Genomic DNA, 16955 nt, shown 5'->3' on the forward strand with positions numbered 1-16955 from the left:
TCTCTTAATGACATGTTAAATCAGAGCTTGACTTTATAATTTACCGATTCGGGAACATGGTTCCGGATGTAACTACAACATGTTATTTACTGAAAGTACAGTACATGAAAATGATATCTGATTACATTCACTGTCAGGTGCTTAAGCTTGACATTTTTCCAATTACTGCAGGTGTGAGCTAAATTCTAAAAAAAAAGCAGATATACAGCATCTTAAAAGTAGGTAGGTCACACACAATTCCAAAAGAATATAAGAATGATTGTATCATCCACTTTTCACAAGGGAAAAAAATAAATAACGGTACTCACTCCTGTTATGTAGCGAGGTCTATATTGAATAGTTCCAAATAAACCCAGAATGACGATGATAATATGGATAAAATTTGCCAGGATAGGTGCCCACTGGTATCCAAGGAAATCAAATATTTGCCTCTCCAGCACACAAACCTAGAATCAGAAGAGACAAGAGGCAGTTCAGTATGTTTCAATGGCAAAGACACTATATCAACATAACAGGCAAACAACCTAAGCAAGACTAGAGTGAAATCTCTTGAGTTTGTTTTTAACCAACAGGTTTTGTGGAAGTAGCATTTGCCATTCAATGTGGGAGTGAGGTGGCAGAGGAGTAGTCCCAATAACATAGATGATTTCAGGAGGGATTGGGTGGATATACAACAGCATTCACAAGCTGTCACATGTGTAGCAGTTAGGTAAATGATGTTGTCATATGTACTATCAAACACTTCATATCATCCACTGACAATGAAAAAATACATCCACATGAAGGCTAGGTTATCTTACTCTCACTAAAGAGGGTGGAAAGAGTCAAGTCAAGTCGAGAAGTATTTATTAAGAGCCAATGATATGCCAGGCTCTGTGCAAAGTACTTGAAATAGGATAGAGTTGAAGGGGGAAAAAAGCCTTTCCTCTTATGCTATGTGCCCCTCATTCTGATGGCTGAAGGTTGCCTCCTTTACTTTGGGTTTACTGGCTAGATTTCTTTCTCAAAAACCAAGCCTTAAACCCATCTCACTGTGGAGCTGATAGATTGGACAATAAGTCCCTGCCCTTCTAGAACACAGTGAAAGTAAATACTAAATAATAACTGTTTCTCTTTTGGCCAGGAACCCTGAGGGTCTTCCCCTCCCAGTTTTATTTTATTTTTGACTTTTTGATTAAAGGGGCCATCCCTTGATTAACTTCTTAAAGAGGCCTATTCACTGAATGGGCATTATCTCACTCAAAGTGAGAACCTGAAAAGACCTTAGCCTAAAAGAGCCAGGGTCGTCCATTGCATCCTGGGCCATCTCCAGTTGTCCTGGTGAATATAAGGCCATGGATCCAGATGACTCTGAAGGAGAAAGTGATGCTGGTGACCTCGAAGCGCCCGCCCTCACTCAAATCAAAGTCAGTTGCAAGTCAGGTCATCATTTCCCTGATGTCACGGTCCTCTTGGAGAACGCAGGACAAACACAATGTGGCCCTAGACTAATTTAGTCTGTCTGGAGCTCATTTTCCTCATTTTAAGAATACCAGCACTGGGCTCGGTGATCCTTAAGGTCCTCCTTGGCTCTTACATCTTATAATTGTATGAGTCTTTGTTTTGTTCAGTTGTTTTTCAATCGTGTCCAATACTCTGTGGCCCCATTTGGGGCTTTCTTGGCAAAGATGAGAGAGGAGTCTGCCATTTCCTTGTCCAGCTCATTTTAGAAATGAGAAAACTGAGGCAAACAGGGTTATAAGTGACTTGCCAGGGTCACGCAGCTAGTAGAAGTCTTTTAGGCCAGGTTTGAACTCAGGAAGTTGAGCCTTCCTGATTCCAAGCCCAGCATTCTATCCACTATGCCACCTAGATGCCTTCTTACCACCTAGCTGCCCTATTTATAACAATTATCATTATCTTAAGAGCAGAACACTAGATTTCCTCATGTGATGTTAGGTAAGTCACTTAATTTGTGTAGCCCCTAATTTCCTGATTTGTTAAATGAGGAGGCTGGACTAGATCATGTGTAATACACCTGCCAGTTCTAAATCTGCCAAACTCAGTTTCTTATAACCACCTTCATCTGCCCCGTTATGGTTCTAGGGTTTCACCTTTAAAACAAACTTCAGTCATCAAGTTGGGGAGGAAAGTGGCAAAAACTGAATCCACAGATAATCTTCAACCTTCATTTTCACCCCAGAATTAAGACCTCTATTTCAGCCAAGTTTCTTATTTGAACTACTAACAAAGGTATTTGCAGTAGTGTGAATAATGTCTTCTCTTCCTCTTCCTTCCCATGCTCAGGTATCTATGCTAATATGCACTTGAGTAATCAAAAGGCAAAAGAAGAATTATATGAAAGTAAAGCACCTGGATGAATGATCAACAAAACCAAGAAACCATGAGTCACTTGTAATTGCAGAATTTAACAAATATACCACAGTAAACATCGGATTTTTGTGTAGAGAAAGTTTTCAAATTCAAAAAGCAGAGAGACCTCAGAAGGCATTTGATCCAATTTTTCATTTCACAGGTGAGGAAACAAACCTAGAGTGGCTAAGGGACTTGCCTAAGGTCACCAGGCATCAGAGCTAGAATTCAAACCACAATCCTAGCCAGTTCTCTTCTTGCAATTCCATGTCATCTCATATTTTAAAATACCTTAGACCACAAGGGTATTATGACTCCATATAATAACAGCTCCCTAAAAATGGGGTCTGTTCTATTTCTTCATATTTCTAGGAGCCAGCACAGTGTCTGACACATAATAGGTAGTTAATAAATGTTTAACAAATAATTCAATGTTTATTATCAAATTAGTTGTTCTGTCATTTCATTCATGTCTGACTCTTCATGACACCATTTTGGGGTTTTCTTGGCAAAGATACTGGAGTGGTTTGCCATATCCTTCTCCAGCTCATTTTACAGATAAGGAAACTGAGGTAAACAGGATTAAATAACTTGCACAGGGTCACACAGCTAGGAATTTCATGAGGCTGGATTTGAACTCAGAAAGTTGAGTCTTCCTAACTCCAGGCCTGGCACTCTGAAATTAGATGAACTCTTAAAGTACTGATCTTAAATTAAATTCTTTAATGATTTTCTATCCCTTTCACTTCTTTAGCTGACTGCTCAGGTTTCCATATACCAAGAAGACAGAGAAGAAAAAAAACAAACAAAAACCATTTCTACTGATTTCTTGCATCACAATTCCTTCTTCCCAAAGTTCCTCTAGGCACAACATCACAGTAGAACAAAGGTAGTCCAGCCCTAGCTATTCATCTGTTAGATTCTTACTGGGTTTAACCTGAAAGAGTGTGCCTGGGAATCTAGGCATATTAGTTAGTCACAGGATACAAAGAGGTATCATGTCAACAGGAATCCCAAGTCTCAAATAAAGCACTAACTTCCAAAGGACCTCCACAAAACTCCACCGTCATAAACCTTACAGATTCTCACCCTAAATACTTACTCAGCAATCACTCAATGTAGTGTTACTATTATATATTTATGTATGTATATTACATTATTTCTTCAATTAGAATCAATGTGATCTATTTGTGATAGAACAACAGTAAGGCTTTTCAAATCATTAAGGTAAAAAGCATCTTCTGTCAAATATCAAATGGTAGAATAATAGATGAAGAGATGGGAAAGACCTTGGAGGCCACCTAGTCTAACCTATTTACTTGACAGCTGAGGATCTTAGGGTCAGCGAGCATAAGTAACTCACCCAAGGGCACACTGGTGTAAACAGCAAAGTTGGCATTAAACACCAGAACTCAGTCTCTGAAAGTGGTACACTTCTTCTTGTGCTATGCTCTCTCTAGCATGCTACTCAAATATCAAACATCATAGCATATCATACTTATCATAAATCACAATTTTTTTTAAATGGACAATGAAATACAGTATTATTGTTTGGTCATTTTCAATTGTGTTCAATTCTTTATGACCCTATTTGGGGTTTTCTTGGCAGAGATACTGGCATGGTTTGCCATGTCCTCCTCCAACTCATTTTACATTTGAGAAAACTGAGGATAACAGGGTTAAGTGACTTGCCCAGGGTCACATAGCTACTAAATAAGTTTCTGAGGCCAGATTTGAATTCAAGATGAGTCTTCCTGATTCTAGGCCCGGCCCTCTATCCACTGTACCACCTAGCTAACTGAAAATACAGTATGGTACCATACAATCTGTCAATCTGCCTCATTTGTTTCCAAAAAGAATCAATGAAGTTCTAAAAATGCAATAGCCCACCTGCTTAGCCCCCTGATAATACTGACTTTGATGTATATAGATAGCACTTTATAGTCACAGAGGCTGGTCACATGTGCCATTTGTCCTCAAAATGACACTGTGTTGCAGAGAGTACTAGTGTTATTTATCACTTTAAACAAATGAGAAAATAGGATCACAAAACTGAAACAGCCTGAAAAGAAGCGAGAATCAAACACCTTATTAGGGACATATTATGCACCAGGTATCATGCTCATTGTTTTACAAACATCTCCTTTGATCCTCACAACAATCCTAGGAGGTGAGTGCTAGTATTATTATTCTCATTTCACACCAGAAGAAACTGAGGCAAATAGAGGTTGTGACTTGCCCATGGTCACATATCTAGGAAGTAGCTGAGGCTGGATTTGAACTCAAGCCTTCCTAACTCCAGGACCTGTGTGTCCCATCTACTGAACCACCAGAAATGTTGGCTTTGGAGCTCTTCACTCCTGGCTCTGCCACTTAATATCTGTGTGATCTTGGTATAGCCACTTAACATCTCTGGGCTTATCCAGACCCTTTCCTATAAAACAATGACATTGGGCTAGATGGATTCTAGGGCCTCTTTCAGTTTTTGCTCTCTGATCTTAAGGTCTTCTAATTATACATTCATTACTCTTTGCCCTATACCACATTGGACTTCTACCTTTATAGCCAAAGTAATTATTTACCATTTTTCTGCTTTTCCTATCCCTTGAATGTGTTTGCATCTTTATACAGTAGCTCTATGTGTCTACTATACTGTCTTTGAGGAGTGACAGCTGCACCTAAATTTGAAGACCAAAAATATCCAGTTTTGTTTAGCAATGGTTGGGTTGCCCTAAAGTCTTCCAGTAACTGTGCTTTGGAAAATGTACCTTCATGGCCCCCAAATACTGCTGTTCAATATAGTTAATTTGTGGTTTCATGATTTTCTTAAACTGGGAATCATATTAAGAGAAATTTAATTAGGTGAGGGGCATTTGACGTTAACAATACTCTGAATTCTTTCAAGTCCATCGTAATGAGCTTGAACTCATCTATTTAGACCCAAAAGGTGTTGGAGGAAAAATAGATAGATTTCTAGTGACTTCAGTCAAAAATAAAATCAAGTGATTATTACATCAAATAAAATGTAGACATAATAGCTGAACCTTAATAAATGGGTATGCAATTTTTGATGAAGGATTAAAGAAGAATAACAGAGGTAGAAGGTCTGACCACTTATATACTATGATATGAAGGCTCCTTTAAAAATATTTCCAAGCCATAAAATGGAATATGATTTGTTTCTCTTCCCCTCTAGCTCCCTTCAAAGTCCAGCTCAAGTGTTTCATATAGGATTCCTCAATTCCTTCCATTGTTAGTGCAGTCCTCCTCCCAAAATTACTTTGCATTTAATTTGTATATATGTTCTAATGATTTATCTGTATTAGGCTACCATCAGTCAGATGTAAGCTGCCCGAGGACAGGGATTGTTTTGTTTTTGAATTTGTATCCCTGGAGTGTAGTAAGGTCTGGTAGATAGCATATGCCTAATAAATTCCTGATGAATGAATGATAAATCATTTGGCTGTATCTTGCTTAAATTTCCAATATCCTTATGGAAATGACAATAAGCCAAGAGAAGTGGTCCAGTGGGAATTTTGAATTTCATGGGTCAATCTCTGTAAAGAGTTTAAAAAGAGACTAATTGTAAATCAAATAATATGCAAAAACAAACAAATAAATCCTAATTTTATTTCATAAACAGGTCTATTATCATCCAAACCAATATCTAGGAAGTAGCACTGATGTTGTGGTCAGACATCAGATCCCTACAGATCACTCGCCGTCATCCATTAATATCTGCAGCGCTCCCGCTGAGTTCCTGTTGCTGCTGTGCTACATACTAAACAAGTACATCTAAGCAGCATTGACACATTTAATAAAGACTCATAATGTGATACTACAAATGCCCTAATCCCCAAACTCTATTTACATCTACATTTCTGCAAAGGGAACAGACAATATGTTCTATGAAAATACTCCATGAATTAAGAATTCCTTCCAGTACTAAAGCTATAAAGCTGAACTACTGACAGACAAATATGACAACAAAAACCTGCTCTCACCCAGAATCAAATTAATAGTCCTTTCTTTACCATTCTTTTACTGTTGATTGCAAAGTCCCTATCAGCCTAAAAACAAACAAAAATATAACTAGTATGGGGCATTTCTTCATAGGTGTCAATTTATATCCTAATACAAACATGGATACTCTGTGTTAGAGTAAAATTCAATTTTATAATTCTGCTTTTTAAAAGTATAATTGAGAATACTTAAGCTAAAAATGTTTTATCAAACCCTCCAGATAAGTACTGTTAAGCAAAGTTCTCACTGGGGCAAAGATATCTCATTGAATAAATAAATGGATAAACACTCCCATATTCTCTTAATAAACAAGTCTTCTACTAGATAGGGACAAAGAATACTAGAAATTAAGAAAATCATCTTAACCAACCTTTTGATTTTACAGGTGAGTGAATTGAGGCCCATAGATGTAAGATAGCTTCTCTAAAGTCGTGCTACATGCTGGCCTTACTTCCTAATAGCAACAAATTCTGTCTGATTTATAAATTTTTTAATGTTCCAAATAGACTTATTTGCAGGTTAAGTGGAGAGCTTTCCTATTCCCCAGGTATCTATCACTTTGTGGCTATTTTTCAGTTATTTCAGTTGTGTCCAACTTTCATGGTCCCAATTGGATTTTTGTGTGGGCTTGTTTGTTTTTGGCAAAGATACAAGTGTTGTTTGCCATTTCTTTCTCCAGCTCATTTTACAAATGAGGCACTGAGGCAAAGAAAGTTAAGTGATTTGCCCAGGGTCACATAGCTAGTAATTATCTGAGGCCAGATTTGAACTCAGGAAGATGAATCTCAGGGACACAAATACAAAAATGAAATAATCCCTGCCCTCTAGCAGCTTACATCCAACTGATGGTAGGCTGATACAGATAAATCATTAGAACACATACAAATGTATATAAATTAAATACAAAGTAATTTTGATACAGATAAATCATTAGAACATACATAAATATATATAAATTAAATACAAAGTAATCATCCAACTGATGGTAGGCTGATACAGATAAATCATTAGAACATATAGAAATATACATAAATTAAATACAAACTAAGCCAATCTATTAATTGCAGTACCCAGCTACCTTGGGCTATGTTTATTTACATAATGCCTGACATCCTGATGAAGATACTATACTAAAGGGGGGGGGGGGGAAGCAGTAGCCTGTTTTGTGTAAAGGATGGAGCTGACTCTCAGTAAAATTGTGAAACAAAAGGAGTTTGAGAATCTTGCCTTTCTTTTATACAATGTTATTCTATTATCACTGTCAGGCATGCAGTGAGTTCATCTGATCATTGATGCAGGTATCTGATGAACTTCTCCACAATAAAGAATTAAACACTTAATGTGAAACTCCTTCCAGGAACATTTTTTAAAAGATAAGATTCTAGATAAAGGGTAATAGCAACTGGGGTGTGAGGTGGGGGGTGGGGGGAAGAAGAGTGGAATTTCAGGTACTGTTAAGGAACATGTTTTAGTTTGAAAGCCTTCCCATGTCTCTTCAAATCACACCACAGAGACAACTTCTGCAATATGTTTTGTGGGGATTTTTAATTCCAAGTTCATAGAGCCCAAAGAGGTCTATGGATGGATTTCAGAAAGTCCACAAATTTGGATGGTGAAAATTGCATTTTTATTTTGAGTAAACTCTAAACAAAATTTATCATTTCCTTCTATTATTTGAAAACATTATTTTGACAAGGGGTCTCTAGGATTAGCCAGAGCACCAAAGGGGTCTATAGCACACAAAAATGTTAAGAACCTCCAACCTAGCCTAGAGATAAGATTACCTTTACTAAAGTTCATGAAATCTGATCATCTTACCATAAAAAAATACCATTTAAAAAATACAGAAAATGTTTCCAAGTCGCAAGTGTTTGGAATGGTTTAGAGCAGATGTGTCAAATATGATGCCACATCTTAAGCCATCTAACACTTCTGCGTGTAATCAAAACAGATTAAAATGAAATTGGGAAATATTTTTTAAATAAATAAAAATATAAGAGACCACAGCAAATATGTGGATTTGTAAGTGAAAGGTTACTTGCAAGGATGCTTATGTACAGTTTAGAGGCCCCCATTTCTATTTGAGTTTGATACCACCAGATTTGAATAAACAAATTGATTTTCTTCATGGCACTTTTCAATTCTGGTTTGGATAACGAGGAATATCAGATTAGAGTTCCATCCATAGTGTACAGAGAATATATTTGTCTGGGTCCTATTCTGGTCTCAGCTCTGGGCAAGTCACTTAATTTCATCATATCTCAGGCAATTATAGGAAACTAACTAATAGACAAGTTGCTCATCTGTATCAGCAGAGGGAGCTTTCATGGAGGAGCTAGATTTCTCTCATCACAGGTGGCCTTGCAAAACTGAAAAGTCTGGCTATGGATTCATAGAATTGCAGATTCAGAGCTGAAGGAGGCCTTGGAAGCCACATAGTCCAAATTCTTCATTTTACACATGAGGAAACTAAGGCTGAGAGAAGTTAAATAACTTGCCCATAGTTTCACAGCTAGTAAATAGCAGAAGCTGAATCTGAATCCAGATCTTCCCAGACTCCAAATCCAGGACTTCATTCATGTAATCTGACCTCTCACAGGGTAGAATCAGGAGCCAAGAAGTATGCTAGATCATGAATCTACAAGTGCAGAAGCATAAGTCCTTAAAGAATTAAAAAAAAAAAAACACAGCTTTTCTGAGCTTCAGTCTTCCTTATCTGTATCTTGTTTAAACCAGCCTTATGCCTAAAGTACTTATAAGTTTTTTGGGTTGTTCCAAGCTGCTTATTGGAGTAAGAAAACTCTAGTCCCTTAATTAGGTTAGCAATACATTAGCCAACAACCTTGGGCTTCATTTTCATAAGTCTTTGAAGAAGAGATAGCTCAAGGCATTAGAGTTAAAATGGTCCCAAATCCCAAGGGATCAGCAGTGAAGGTGGCTCTTTTGGAATTCAAATGAACTTTAAGAATTCTTTGGAATTCTGAACCAAACTGTGGGTCTTTGCTGGCAGGGTCTACTTTTCGTCTACTTCCTACACAAGTCACCTCTCACAGCCCAATGTAATCAAATGCTTGTTCCTACCTGGTGGGGCGCTGCTGAACAGGCAACATAGAGAAGAGAGTTCTCTGATGCGAGCACCTTGAAGGTCAAAACTAGCTAGTACTTGGTACATGCTTAGTAATTCTCCTTACCGCCATCTTTGAACAGTGTTTTGCAAAGATTTGCAAAGTGCTTTAAATATCTTATCCCATTTGATACAACCCATGAGGTGGTGCTATTATGAAATTGTTACCTTCCTAGTAAACCAGAATGTTGGGGAGTCTAAAACTGAAGTTCATGGTACAATGGAAAATACACTCAATCTGGAGTAAGAAGATCTGAGTTCAAAACCTGTCTCTGTCTCTACCTTTGTGACCTTGAACAAGTTACTGAACTTCTCATCCTTAGATTTCTAATTTATAAAAATAGTGTGCTGGACTGGAAGTCTTCTGAGGTCCTTTATGGACCTTTGTCTATTATCCTATGATTGACCAAATAAACTAGAGAGACTTGAGCTATGTCTTTTCCTCTAATTAAAACCCCAGAGAAGAATTAGGGCTTCTGAAGGTTGGGGGATAAGGGCTAAAAGGTATCTACTTCTCAGATATTCAAAGGGACAAATTTTCTGAGAGGTCAAGTCAATAAATGATGTCTCTCTCTGAGGCCCTTTAAAGCCGCAGATCTGAAAATGATTTTCTTTGAGAAAATTGAATGAAAAGAGTTCTAAGCCATATTATAATTTGAAGCGTATTAAGTAAAGGGAAAGGCAAAGGAAAACTTGGTTCCCTTTTTGGCAAAGGGAAATTTTGTTCATTCGTGTCTTACTAGTTGGTGACCATGTTTGGGCTTTTTTTTTTTAACAGAGATACTAAACTGGTTTGCCATTTCCTTCTCCTGTTCATTTTACAGATGAGAAACTGAGACAAACATGGCTAACTGACTTGCCCAGGGTCACACAGCTAGTAGGTGTCCAATGGCAGATTTGAACTACCTAAGACCAGTCTTCCTGACTCCAGGCCCGGCATTCTAATCAATATGTTATCTAGTGGAAAACTTGGTTGCTCCAATAGAAGCTTTTTCCTGGAGACAAGTTAAATCAATTTTGCCTGAATTTATAATTTTGGGAATAAGATGAGTACAAATGAGAAGTAAGGTACAACAGTTATAATATAAAGGAAATCTACACTAGGCAACTAGACTTTACTGAAACAAATAAAAAGTCCAACAGTGACACCTCTCAATGTCTGAAAAGGATATATTAGATTTTAAAAAGCACTTATTAAGTGCCTCCTATATGCTTTGCACTGTGGTTAGTACTTTATGACTATTACATCATTTTATTCTCATAATAATCCTAGGAAAGAAGTGCTATTATTATTCATATTTCACAGATGAGAAAACAGATTAAAAGAGATTAAGTTGCCCAGGTTTACACAGCTACTTTGGGTCTAAGGGCAGATTTGAACTCTGGTCTTCCAGACTCCAGGCCCAGTGCTTTATCTACTCACCAACTAGCTGCCTCTAGGCACCCAGCAGAAAAATGGAGGTAAATATAAATATCATTTGTCCTAACTCCTTGACCCTGGGCATCATTTAACCAATTCTTTATATACATTTTACCTTAATAAAATAAACTTCAATTCATTTTTAATATTTTAAAATATTTTAAATATTTTTTATATTTTCTTATTTATATTTATAATTATATTCCTTATTAAATAAATATTTAACAATTAATATTTTAAAAGTTTTATTTGCTTGCAATAACTAAATTTCTGGAATGGCACCTGAGCAGCCACAGATGAATTAGTTATCCCAAAAATTTACCTGTCAAACAGGTCCTTGCAACACCTTGTTTTGCCTGCTTCCATCTAACTCAAGCTTTTCCTATCCCATCAATGCCAAATGTCAGCAACAAAATGACAAGCTTTTCTCCTGAACATGACTAACTTTACTCTTCCTGATCCAAAGGCAACTAAATCTAATCTGTTGCTCTTACAAAAGAAAAAGGCCCTGAGACCTCTATACATTTTTGTGTGCCTTTCTTCTCTCCTACCATGTTTAAGAATGTTTCTTCATTTTAATCCCAGTACTTCCTCTATCATAAACATTATGACTCTATGGTTTTCAAGAAGGTACCAGGGAAGGTATAGAATATGTCCTGGGAATTACCCTCCCCCTTCCAAAAGAGCAAAGATTTAAGATTCATGACTTGATATGGGATAATCATTGTCACATAGATTCCACTCTATTTCTTGACATATGTTAGTGAAGCTCCACAACTGAATTCATTTTTGTGATATGGTGAACATGAGGTTTAATTTTCAGCACCTGACAATGTTATCAAAAGGGGAACACTGAAATTGATTACCTTTAGTAATTAATTCCACTTAAGAATCACCTCCTCCCCCGATAGTATGCTACTTCAATATAATTCTATATGTGTCACTTGACATTTGACGAGACAAGAAGACTGTTTGCTATTTCTCTCAGCTGTTCCTAAAAAAGATTAAGTGGCTAGACACCAACTCCCCTCATCTTTCAGATGTCATGGCTATCACCTGCATCCAAACAGTAATAGGGTCAGAAAAAAGAGAAGGGACTGATTCTTGCCTGTCATGTATCTCAAATGTTTAGTACAGTGTCTGGAACATAGTAGGTGCTTAATAAATATTTACTGATTGATTAATCTTCTCTTGCTACAATCATTACAGAAGCAGATTTCAAAATATGCCCCCTGTACAAAGATACTCTTTCCCCAAATGAACTCCTTAGAAAAGTGAGAATCTTGAGATGAAATCAAGAAACCTTGATTTGGAATCACAGTACCTGGATTTAAATCCGACCTGTGTCACTTTCTTCCTATGTGATCTTGGACAAGTGACATGATTTCTTTGATCCTTACTTTCATGACTTATTAGTCTAGATGGCTTCTAGGTTTCCTTCTAGCTCTAAATCACATGATTCTGTGATCTTATAAAAATCATTTTATAGTCATTTCCTATTTAATACTTATATGAGAGAAAAAATATTATCAATTTTCTGGTTGTGTAAGTGAAAACAGTGATCTCAACTTTCCCAAACTATATAGCAATGTAGTAGCAAAGACTAACCAACAATGATAATAATGAGATTATTATTATTGTATTAGACCATGGCTTCTACACATTTTTGTATCATTCATCCCTTTGGCAACATGGTGAAGCCTATGGATTATTCGCAGAATAATGGTTTTAAACAATTAAAAGAAATGCTACATTTCATTTGGAGGTTAGTGAAAATAAAGATGTATTTTTTCCATCAAAATTCACAGAGCCCTTGAAATCTATCCACAAAGCTCTTGAGGGTTACATGGAACTCTTTATTAGGTGTTGCGTCAAGTGGTCACTTAATTCGCGATTTGAAATTCCACTGAAGTAATAGATTTTTCCAATTTGATGGTGTGGTGGAGGAATAAGAATTCATTTTAAAAAAATTCCTCAATCTTTTAGATTACCCTAGGCTCGCTGTCTTATTGTAATAAAAATGAATGGAAAAAGCTGATATAACACACTATTTGAAACTAAATATCATTGAGTGGTTTATCTTGCTAAAATTATCTGTCAATACCTCATTAAATTCTATTTTGAGGGGGAGGTAACTAACCATACAACTCCTTCAATTCTAGCCAAAACAAGGAAGCAATGACAGGTTTTGTAATTAAATTATAGAGGAGGGAATATATTGCTAACAAGTCAAGACCTCATCAATTTTACACTTCTCCATTCCCAAAATGGGTCAGAATCTTCTAAATGAAGTCAGTTATCATCAGATGTGGCAGAGAAAATAGGCAATGGAACTTTGACTCCAATATCGAGAGAGAAAGCTAAAGAATATTAATTAACAAGGAAGGTGGGGAACTGGGTGAGGTGTAGTACAATATTTATAGGAATCTCCTAAATATGATGTATTTGGACTAGAATGTATGACAAGAATATAGGGAAGACTCATGGTGGCTTCTTCTCTATTTGCAGTCAGTGGTCAGATCATAGCATACCTCTCTCTTCCTATCAGGCCAACAACCAGAGTACCTCTTCCTCCCTCTCTCTATCTCTCTCTCTCTCTCTCTCTCTCTCTCTCTCTCTCTCTCTCTCTCTCTCTGTGTGTGTGTGTGTCTTTTTGATGGGGGGGAAAGGGGGATAAGTAAAGAAGCCAGGGCATTGTTGGCTCCATACCAAGCTGAATGCCTCCATTTGCCTGTCGAGCCCTGCAGTCTTCATGGTTCTCATGGCTGTGCTTTGCCCTCTGATGGCCAAAAAGAGAGAGCTTGAAATCTCTCTTTGCTTCTCCCAACCATATGACTCAGAAATTAGAAACCTGGCATCAGAAATTGAAATGGAGGTAAAACAATCCAGTGTAGTCCTTTGTTGTGCAGATGCTGTTATGTCTTTCTATATTTCTGAGTTTATTGTTAAAAGATTATATTCTCAATAAGAATTATTATACTGAAGTTCTCATACTTCAAATATTTTTTTCTTTGTGAGTCCAAATAAAACTCAAGAGGAAGATTAATACTCAACATATTACATTTTCTTTTGAGTTCTGTGTACCTCAATATTGTTTTTTTTTCCTTTTGAGGGGGTGTTGCTTCCTTTAACAAATGAGGATGTAGTGGATGGAGAGGACACAGGATATAGAAAATACAGGGCCAAAATTAGATATAGGAAGATATGGGTTCAAACCTTGAATCTTTTCCAAACCAACTTGGTGGGCAGGCCACTTAGGCCCTCATTAAGATTATAAATTAGAGACCTGTTGCTGATCTTTAGAATTAAAAGGATTGCTCCTATACGCCATAGACAAAAATATTAAAAATTATCATACAAATAAAATTCTGATTTTTAAAATCTCTAGGACAGATATTGGTTTGTAATTTATATAAAATTTATATTTCCTTATGCTTATTAGGTCCACCAGAATTCATGAGGGCCTAGACTGTCTTAGTTGGGCTTCTATCTCCCAGTGCAGCTTAACATAGTATGCTTTACATAATGTATAGTTAATGTTTTTTGGATGTCCTCTCCAAATATTGTGTCATCCTCAGAAAAAATGTATAGTGTCCCACACACTGTGGATGTTTAATATATGTCTGTTGAATAGAAATGTAATGAATTTAGTCTTGGTTTCAGACCAAAACATGGAAGAAATAGAGAGAGAAGTAGATGCAATTAACATTTTAAAAAATATTTAATCTGTCACAAGATACCAACATCCACCTTCTCTGGAGATTGTGCTTTGCAATAGTTTCATTCTTTGGTAGCTTAACTTTTATTTACCGAAATTTAAAGTCTCCCTGGACACTTTGGAAATGAGCCTGAGTGATCACAACCCAAGGCCTCTTAGTAGATGGATTTGAATTTTGATTTCTCCCCAGAGCCTGTCACTTTGTTCAGTAGAAAACTAACTTCCCAAGAGAATCAGAGCATATTGAAACAACAAATGTTGTTTCTTGTGGATGCCTGTGGGCCTCATTCAAAGCAAACAACAGTTACAAATGCAGGAACCATAAGAATACAGATTTAGAATTAGTTTGTTGTTATTCAGTTGTTTCAGTTCTGTCCAACCTTCATGACCCCATTTGGGGTTTTCTTGGCAAAGACACTGGAATGGTTTGCCATTTCCTTTTCCAGTTGATTTTACAGATAAGGAACCTGAGGCAAACAGGGTTAAGTGACTTGCCCAGGGTCATACAGACTGAGGCCAGATTTGAACTCTCCAAAATGAGTCTTCCTGCCTTTCTATCCACTTAGCAGTCTATTCACTGTGCCATCTAGCTGCCATTTAGATCTAGAAAGGACCTCAAATTCATCTAATCCAATTCCTTATTTTATAAATGAGGAAACTGAGACCCAAAGAAATTATAGTGACTTGCTAAAGGTCACATAAGTAGTAAATGACAAGAGCAAGATTGGAAACTAGGTTTTCTGGCTGCAAATCCAGCATGTTTTCCCTACATCATCCTCCTTCCTATCATTAACTATAGTGCTATGCACTTCAAGTGTCTCCTTATCACACATTAATTGATTCAGAACTATACTTTGTGGCCAAAATATACTAGTCATGCACTCATTAGAAACAGCATATCTTAAAATAATAACAAAGAGGGTCAGAAACTCTTGGCTAAGAAATATAAATTAAAATCATGTTTGAGAGGCACAAATCTGGGTTGTGCCTAGAATCTATTTCAGATACATTATCTGCTATGTGTAGTAGAACCCTGTTACAGAGATCCATGCAAAAAAAAATGAAAAAAGAAAGAAAGACCAGGGAACAAAGGTGAAATGTACCAGAACTTACTCTTCGGTCCACAAGAGCAACCATGATGATAATAGCATTTGTATAGCACTTTTAGGTTTCCAAAGAATTTTACAAATATTATTTCATCTTATCTTCACAATAACCCTGGGAGTCAGATGCTACTATTATCCCCATTTTATCAATGATGAAACAGCAAACAAAGAAATAAATGACTTGCCTATGGCTGTACAACTCATAGGGATCTGCAGCTGCATTTGAGTTTAGATCTTCCTTACTATAGGTCCAGTATTCTAACCACTGTACCACTTCGTTCCCTCATCATGTGATGATGATGAAAGGTCACATTGATATATGCCACTTTAAAATTTGCAAAACGCTTTAAGTATATCATCTCATTAGGTTTTTACCCAAATCCTGGGAGGCAGGTGGTATCATCTCCCCTTTACAGGGAGGAAACTGAGGCTCAGAGAAATTAAGTGACAGGCCACTACTAAGTCTCTGAGATTGGATAGGAACTATAGGCCATATAAACCCCAAGTTCAGCATTCATTTAGTACATGACTTAGCATAAGGAAAGAAGACAGCTGCTAAGTTCAAAGGAATATCTACATGGCATTTTTAGTTCTGTTGGATCTCAACAAATGTTTGTTGTCAACATAGAAGATGTTGTGATCAATGCATACAAGAAAATGAACAGAAATAATTTCATAGCTCTTCTTTTGCTCTGCTCATCTGATAGTGTTTCCTCTGAATCAGTTCAGATTTCTGGAGGAAAAAAAACACTGCTATTTTTAAAATGGCAAAATCATATTAAACATATTAAATCAGCCATCTAGAGAAGTAGAAATCTCCAAATCAGGTGAGAATGCAGATATGTCTTGTTCTGACAAGCTGATAACTAGATGAATCTACAATGTGTCACACAAGTGTCATTATGAGAGAAACAATGTGTCGGCAGCTTGCACTTTTCAGTTTTTAACTAAAGAAAAAAAAGAATATACTTGCATTAAATCTCGTTTGCAATTACAAAGCGTTTTTAAAGGCAACTACAGTTTTCTCAAATTGCCTATAGGAGATAGCTAGCAAATTCATTACTATCACTTGCTAATACTTACTAAGCAGGCTCTGTGTATAATATAATGTGGGGAATAATGATAAACAGTCCACATTTTCCTTCTGCTCATAAACATTTGGATTTAAAAGGATTTTAGAAATCATCTACTTCAACATTCCCACCCTTGACT

At 36.7% G+C, this 16955-nt stretch overlaps 1 protein-coding gene across 1 annotated transcript in view; it reads right to left on the reverse strand.

Moving 5' to 3' along the window:
• The window catches only part of NKAIN2 (sodium/potassium transporting ATPase interacting 2), a 1347683-nt gene that overhangs the window by 711022 nt on the left and 619706 nt on the right, over window positions 1-16955 (reverse strand). Inside the window, exon 2 of the mRNA XM_036768989.1 lies at window positions 309-446. Within this exon, the coding sequence (XP_036624884.1) occupies window positions 309-446 (138 nt within the window). The remainder of the gene's footprint in view (window positions 1-308; window positions 447-16955) is intronic.

Source organism: Trichosurus vulpecula, chromosome 7, assembly GCF_011100635.1.
Source record: "Trichosurus vulpecula isolate mTriVul1 chromosome 7, mTriVul1.pri, whole genome shotgun sequence".
Taxonomy (NCBI): Eukaryota; Metazoa; Chordata; class Mammalia; order Diprotodontia; family Phalangeridae; genus Trichosurus; species Trichosurus vulpecula.